Genomic DNA, 7,655 nt, shown 5'->3' with positions numbered 1-7,655 from the left:
TGTACAGGCCAGCATTTCCTAAGAGGTGGGAGGAGTCCGTGGCAGGAATAAATAAGCATTCATGTGCACAGTGAGAACAACACGCCAGGCAAGTGGCAACCCTGAACATCAGGACTCAGCAACCGCAGTGACTGGCAACAGGCATTCGCTTTGCAGGTAAGGTCAGGGTTCCTTCCCTCTGGATATAGAGAAAGGAACCTTCCAGGACTGTGTGGTGTTGGTTATGACTGGCAGCCTATGCTTGTGGGGGTGAGGCAGGGGTTTTTCTATTGGATTAGAATCAGGAAACACTTCTAAGGTTTGTGAAATCTTCTCTCTGTTTTGGTTCTTGTGCCTATTGCAGATGTGGTGCTGTGGGCTATGCTGCCAGAGAGCGAATGGAGCCTGCTCCTTGTGACCCTCCACAGGGAGGAAGTTCTGAGCCTTTGTCCAGCTTGTAGGCAGCTGTCATAGCTAGGGTGAGACAGGACTTTGGGGGAGGGGGCAGCACTGCCAAGCTCACATCACGCAGGAGATCTTGGGGGTCGGGGATTGCATTCCTTTCCTAGAACCCATTGCTAAGCAGAGAAGGCAACAGCTCAGCTGTCGCACAAACCAAGCAGGCCCTGTTCTCTGGAAATAGTTTTGGCACAAAATGTTGTTTTGTGCTTTTTCCAAAGACATGGTTACACTGCTCTGAAAGGGAAGCGCAGGGTAAAGGTGGCCAAGTGGCGAGGTCCCTGGCTCTTCACCAGGCATGCCACAGCCATGGCTAAGCTCCAACACACTCTCCCCTGCTCCCTCCAAATTCCTCTGTGCTCTTCCAGCTTCCATCCCCGCTCCCTTCCCCCACTGGCTCCCTCCTCCTTGCTTTGCCCCTTCTCCTTCCCTCCCCCCTTCCCTCCCCCTCCCTCCTCCTACCTCCCTCCTGCTTTCTTCTACTTTCTCATTCCTTCCTTTCTCCCATCTCCAGCTCTCCCTTCTCATCTCTTCTTCCCCTCCTCCCATCCATTGTCATCCACTTTCACCTTTGGACACCCGAGCAAACAGACAGATGCTAAAGGTGGCAGCCATGTTTATCAACTATAGTCCTTCAGGGTGCCTTTGACCTCCACTCCAGAGGCATGTGGAGGAGATAGCCACCTAAACATTCTCTACAGCGGCCCCAAACCCAGAACACCCAATAGGAAGCCAGACCCTTACCAGTAATGTAACCTGGCTCATTCAATACGTTGCACAGAGAGGTCCACCCATTTGCTCTCCACCACATAGCCATCCTGCCAGTCAAAATGAAATCTGGTCCAGGTATCAGAGACTGATGGCATCTTCCTTCTTCCCACCGGGAGGCTTTTCAAGCCTGAGGGGCAAACCACCATGTGCTAACATGACAGGACTGGAAGAACCTTCTCCTATTGGTCCTTCTAATACTTGTTCTCAGAGGTTCCAAGTCAAGCAGAGCTTGTGCCCATCCCACATCCTTCTTTGGCTTGCTCTCTGTGAACCTGCCATGTCCCTTTACCTCTAGATCTTGGCTATCTATTAGGAAAATTGGCCACTGAAACAGCGCTTCCTCCAGTGGTTACAGGATGCATGAGATCAGGTACTACTATCTGGGTGTCAAGAGTACTTCCTGTGGATTGTCATAGAGAGGCAGCAAGGGGTAGCAGGGCAAGGCACAATGCAGGCCTGATGGGAGAACTAGTGGATGGTCGGGGAAACCCCTGGTCCTCCCAGACTCAAAGTGTCTTTTCTTTTCAGCCAGGGGGGACAGAGAAGATGGACATCCTTGTAGCTCTGGGGATCTTGATGGCTGGGATCTGCCCTGCTGTGCTCTGCTACCCAGATGGTACATTGGGAATAAACTCTACAGTCCAAGAGGACCAAAACAACGGGACACAAATGGACAGTCTAACACTGGCCTCCATCAACACTGACTTTGCCTTCAGCCTCTACAAGGAACTGGTATCGAAGAATCCAGGAAAAAATGTCCTCTTCTCCCCATTCAGTATCTCTAGTGCCTTGGCCGTCTTGTCGCTGGGAGCAAACAGCAACACCCTTGAAGAGATCCTAGAAGGTCTTAAGTTCAATATCACAGAGACCCCTGAGGCAGATATCCACCAGGGCTTTGAACACCTCCTACACATGCTCAGCCGGCCAGAGGACCAGGTGCAGATCAGCACAGGCAGCGCCATGTTTATTGAAAAGCGCTTGCAGATTCTGGCAGAGTTCAAGGAGAAGGCAAGGGTTCTGTACCAGGCTGAAGCCTTCATGGCCGACTTCCAGCAGCCTCAAAAGGCCAAAAAGCTCATCAATGACTATGTGAGGAAACAGACCCAGGGGAAGATCAAGGAACTCATCTCAGACCTGGATGACAGGATATCCATGGTGCTGGTGAATTACATCTACTTTAAAGGTGAGAAAGGGCACTGGTTGGGGAGTGGAGGGAAAGAATATTGGTTGGGTACCTGTGGTGACGGGCTGACTTCTGGAAAGCAGGCTATCGTTCTTGGAGACATGGATGCCCAACTTCTTATTACTCACAAGTCTTACTTCTCATCTGGGGTGTTTCTGGACAATGGTTGTGTTTCTTGGTACATACTCACCAGAAATACTGAGCTCTCAGTCTAAGAGGCATGATATGGGCTGTGACTCAAACCTACTATCTGGCAGAATGCCATAGCTCACATGTCCAGTCCTGTCTGTTAGACAGAAGCCATTGCTACTTCCTGTAGAGATGGGGTGCCTCAGGCTGCCCACTGCAGGCATTTCTAATATGCCCCTACAGGAGGTGTCCTTCCCTGCTGGAGAGCCTCTGTCTCTAGGAGGGCTCAGGTGGGCTGAGGACTACTTGTTCTTAAGAATCCTAGTTACTCTAATCTTAAGGGGGAAAGTAGCATGGCCCACAACTGGTAAAGAGACATGCAGAAAAGCCATTTAATGAGAAGGAAGTGTCAGCTAGGCAGTGTTCTGTCTGTTTAATGTAATTTTGCTTTTGTAAAATTGCTAGCCACATATCCTGAAAGGTCTGAGTTCCCAAGACACATTCCTGAGCCAGGGAGTCTGATGAGTGTTGGGTGAAGGATAGTTGGAGATTCAGCTGGAGATGTTATGGGTAGGAGTATTGGGGGCGAGGGAAATCCAGAGATCTTGCACCTGCAACACCTGGCCTGATAGAGACCAGGGAACAAGGAGCTAAGCAAGGAGATCACCGAAGCCATGGTGTATAGCAAGACCTGGGATGTATCTGGGGCTGGATAAAAGATATCTCATGGCAGAAGGAGGCCATGCTCTGAGGCCGTAGGCAGAAAATAAAGGTGGTCATAGACAGAAAATGAGGGTATGCGGACAGAAGGATAGGAGTATAGGATGTCCTCAGACCTGCTGAGGGCTGGGAGTGGTGGAAGCAGAGTGACAGCCTGAGGACTAGACTACAGGCCATGACTCCTTCAAATCACCCCCAGGACCCAAGCTCCAAGGCTGCCTGGCTGTGAGGTGGGATGGATGTATAAGCTACTTGATCTTGAGGCCAACAAGTAGGTTCACAACCATGTCCTATAATGTCTGTTGGTAGTGAGGATACAAACTAGGGATCCAGAATAAGCTTGATGGAGCTATCTGTGACTTGTGGAGATGGCCATGGCCCATAAGTGAGATGCGAGCTCATTACCCACCACTTAGCCCACAGTCTATGGCATTATGATTGCTCACAGTGTGGGAGAACTCTGTTGTTTTCAACCTGCTTTCCCAAAAACCTGTCCCATGCACCACTGCCTTCTACACATGGTTCCTCCTGAGGAAGAAAGGATCGCCAACTCTCCCCAGGCTCTAGTCTCAGCATTTTCACTCTCTCTGACACATAACCTCCCCAGATCCCTGACTCTGTCAGGAGTTCAGGTTGCCAGGCTGTGGTTATGAAATCCCTTTTCCAAACCAAGCCTGGAGACACTTCTTATTGCTAGAAGCTTGAATGACTGGCAAGGTTTTCCTCCCAATTCTAAGGGACACTCTGGATGACTGAAGAGGACTTGATGGCTAACATAACTCAGAGGATGAGCATAAAAGGGGTGGAGGTTGAGTTGTTCTGGTGCTGTTAAAATTTGCTTCATTCTGATAATTTGCTTTGTCTTCAGGCAAATGGAAGATGCCCTTTGACCCTCTTGACACATTCGAGTCTGACTTCCACTTGGACGAGAAGAAGTCTGTGAAGGTGCCCATGATGAAAATTGAGGACCTGACCACACCCTACTTCCGGGATGAAGAGCTGTCCTGCTCTGTGGTGGAGCTGAAGTACACAGGCAATGCCAGCGCTCTGTTCATCCTCCCTGACCAGGGCAAGATGCAGCAGGTGGAAGCCAGCTTAAAACTAGAGACTCTGAGGAAATGGAAGGAATCTCTGAAGCCCAGGTGTGTGTCTACAGGACTCAGAGCTGGCCTGGCTTCCTGTCCTCCTGAGGACCTATGGTCCAATGTCCCTGTACTTCACTAGTGCCCAGTGTGATGGTGGAAAGTCTGCAGGGAACATGTGGAGTTGAGACACATTTCCCTCTGCTGACTCCATTTTTGGGGGGTCTGAATTTACTGTTGGTTTTGCTGTTCACAAAATGAGAGCCTCTAGAACAGGTGCTGAGGTTTCCTCTATCTCTAACAGGCCTTAAATTACAAGGAACTTTGAATGTGTCTTTGGGAGGCAGAGGGAAGTGTGGTGACATACCTACTTTGAGAGTCAACTCTGCTGTGTGACCATCTCAGCTCCTTATCACTCAGTCGTTCGCCATTCATGGGATGGTGACTTGAGGACCTACTATGTGGGAAGCTCTGACATAGACCCTCAGAGTGTATCAGAGACTGGAGCACAAACCTTTTTATTCTCATGGGCTTCCTTGTCAATTGAGGAAGAGAGAGGGGACGGGAAGGGGAAAACAACACTCATTGTATAACAAGTTAAAAGATGGGAAGGGTGAAGGTAAGAAGGGGAGAGAGCCAGGATAAGGAAAGCTGGCGTATGATGCAGTGTGCGATTTCAAACATCAGGGTCATTAGGTGATGTCTGTGGATTGGCAGGACATGCGAGAACTGCTTTTTGTGGATATAGGAGGAGAGAGTTCTCGGTAAAGGAACAGCTAGCACTAATCACTTGCCTGTCTGCTGTAAACACTCTCAGGCCCTGATGGATAATTAACACATTAGGAAGGGCAAAAGCAAGTAGTCTATGTACTGATGGGAAGATGGCCTCTCTCCAGTGAGAGGGCTCTCTGTGGAGAGGATCCCCAGCTACAGAGTGGGTTGATGGGACCATGGAGTCCACTGACTTTCATTTCTCCTTTTCTTTCTCAGGATGATCGATGAGCTCTACCTGCCCAAGTTCTCCATCTCCACTGACTACAGCCTGGAGAAAATCCTCCCTGAGCTGGGCATCAGGGAAGTCTTCTCCACACAGGCTGATCTGTCTGGGATCACAGGAGCCAAGGACCTGAGAGTCTCTCAGGTAAGCCTAGAAACACTGGGTGGTTCATGTCGGGTCCTGAATGAGGATGGTGAAGACCACATGGGTGTGTGGGGATGCTACATGTGTGAGAACACTTTAATTTTGGAGGTTCCCTCAAGTGTGAGAAAACTGGATTACATCCTGGATACCCCTGCTATAGAATTTCTAGCCAGTCCCTCCTCTACCACGTGGACATAGCATGACCCAGGAACGCATGGTGGAAAGTGGCTATGCTTGGTCTTAGACCACCAAGGCAACAACCTATGCTGACCTGCAGGTATGACCCACAACCCACTGCAGGGTCACCCACAATCCACTGCAGGAACACCCACAACCCATAGCAGATATACCCAAAATCCACCACAGGGCCAAAACAGTTCCTCAAGGCAGAGCCGGGCCAGCACGTCTTGAGCAGCACACAGAATAGCAACACCAAAAGTAATAATAAGGGATCTATGGTACTTCAGATGAAAAGCCTAAGAATAGGAGATGTCTTAGGACCCTCATACTACATTCCTAGATGCACAGTGCCCAATCAGAGCCCTGGGCTCAAATCTGTACCAGCAGGGCATAGCATTGGGGGAATGTGAGGCCATGCCCTGGGCATTGCTGTTGCACATTCCACTGAGGCTGGAGCTGGAGGGATGCTGAAACCTGCACAGGCTGCCAGCACACTGCCTGTGCACTGCAGGGATGTTGGGAGGATTCCTGTGGGGAACTGCCTGCCATTGCCTACTCCCATCCTCCAGTGTGTACTGGGTTTAAGGGCAACACAGATTCAGACACTGAGCAGATCCAGGGTGTGCCTCGTCTCAGACCCTGAGCAGAGACTTGGAAAAAATGGGATTAGAGCTCATGGTAAGAAGAAAGAAATTCACCAGCACATGGGGCCAGCAGACACTGTGTACTCCAGCCTTCTCTGCTTCCCTCCCTGGTCACCAGTGAGTGATGTGTTTCTCTTCACAGGTGGTCCATAAGGCTGTGCTGGATGTGGCTGAGACAGGCACAGAAGCAGCTGCTGCCACAGGAATCAAAATGATGCTAATGTCTGCAAAATTTGATCCTATGATTATGAATCTCAACAGGCCATTCCTGATGACTATCTATAACACAAATACTGAGACTGTTCTTTTCATGAGCAAAGTCACAAACCCCAAGAGAGGCTAGAACTCCCCGAGAGGTGGGCCTTCTTCCCAGGAGGCAGGGAGTAAGCCTCTATATGAGTCTCTGCATTTTGGCCTGCACGCTGTGACTGGTGAGGACACGACTGGACTGCACAGTGACCATGACTAACTGTGTGATTCTCACACGCACAAGAGCCTCTGGGTGCTCAGTGTCAGGCTCCCAGACCTCTTGGCAGCACAGCTCATGTTCTAGAGCTGCAATCTGTCTTTATTTCCTGTCACTGCTCACTCTCTGTATCTTTCTCTACCCCAAAGCCTGGGCCTCACATACAGGCTCAGTCCCCATATAGGCTGTAGTTATGTCTGCCTTCAGCTTCTGCAATCTTGATGGAGCAGTGCAAGCATACCAGCCAACCCATGTGGACCTCAGGCACAGGACCAAGAAGGGGACCTGCTGCCCTGTGTCTGTTCTCAGCATCTGGGACAACCTGGTGGCCAGTTCTTGTGTCACTCTTTCCCTTCTCCAGGCCTGACAGCTACTGCACATGCGCCCCCATCTGGCACAGTGTTGGAGCCCTCACTCCTGCAGCTGCATGGAGGATGTTAGCCAGACCATCTGCTTTCCCTCTAGCACTTATACTTAAGGCAGAGGAGCCATTTTGCAAATTCCCAGCTGACCACCTGACATGACAGATGGACACTTCTGCCTTCATCACCCAAAATGAAGGGCTATGACCAGATGATCAATAAACATATACGTGCATTGAAAATGGCCAGGCAGTGTTCACTCAGCTCCTGTTGGCAGGGGTGTGTCTCTAGTGACAACAGGAAAGTAAAGGTTGTCACTCGCATTCTGTGACTCCTGTGATGGACCTCTGGCCTACTTGCTATTATCAATAATGCCTTTAATGGAGGAGGAAACTGAGGCACAAAGAAACATAGTCACTTCCCATGACCACACAACTAAACACTATGGTATTCCAAGTTTTCTGATGCCACGGGGACCATCTTCATCAAGCCTAGAGTCTGCTCCTGAGGCATCACAGTGGGTGTGGGCACATAGATCA

The 7,655-nt window shown here is 50.1% G+C and overlaps 1 protein-coding gene across 1 annotated transcript; it reads left to right on the top strand.

The window, feature by feature from the left end:
* LOC127193558 (serine protease inhibitor A3N-like) lies at positions 1–6,688 on the top strand. Its single transcript, XM_051150836.1, has 5 exons — positions 1–156; positions 1,738–2,392; positions 4,110–4,383; positions 5,314–5,464; positions 6,431–6,688. Exons 2-5 carry the CDS (start codon positions 1,756–1,758, stop codon positions 6,629–6,631), a joined length of 1,263 nt encoding a protein of 420 aa, XP_051006793.1. The 5' UTR covers positions 1–156; positions 1,738–1,755; the 3' UTR covers positions 6,632–6,688.
* The last annotated feature ends 967 nt before the right edge of the window (positions 6,689–7,655 follow it).

Source organism: Acomys russatus, chromosome 1, assembly GCF_903995435.1.
Source record: "Acomys russatus chromosome 1, mAcoRus1.1, whole genome shotgun sequence".
Classification (NCBI taxonomy): Eukaryota; Metazoa; Chordata; class Mammalia; order Rodentia; family Muridae; genus Acomys; species Acomys russatus.
The sequence above is the reverse complement of the archived record's forward strand: the minus strand, read 5'-3'. Positions and strand labels throughout refer to the sequence as shown.

Coding starts and splice junctions, on each gene's coding strand:
- LOC127193558 (XM_051150836.1), top strand. CDS start 1,756: ATGGACATCCTTGTAGCTCTGGGGATCTTGATGGCTGGGATCTGCCCT. Junction 4,384..5,313: donor AAGGAATCTCTGAAGCCCAG/GTGTGTGTCTAC, acceptor TTTCTTTCTCAG/GATGATCGATGAGCTCTACC. Junction 5,465..6,430: donor AGGACCTGAGAGTCTCTCAG/GTAAGCCTAGAA, acceptor TTCTCTTCACAG/GTGGTCCATAAGGCTGTGCT.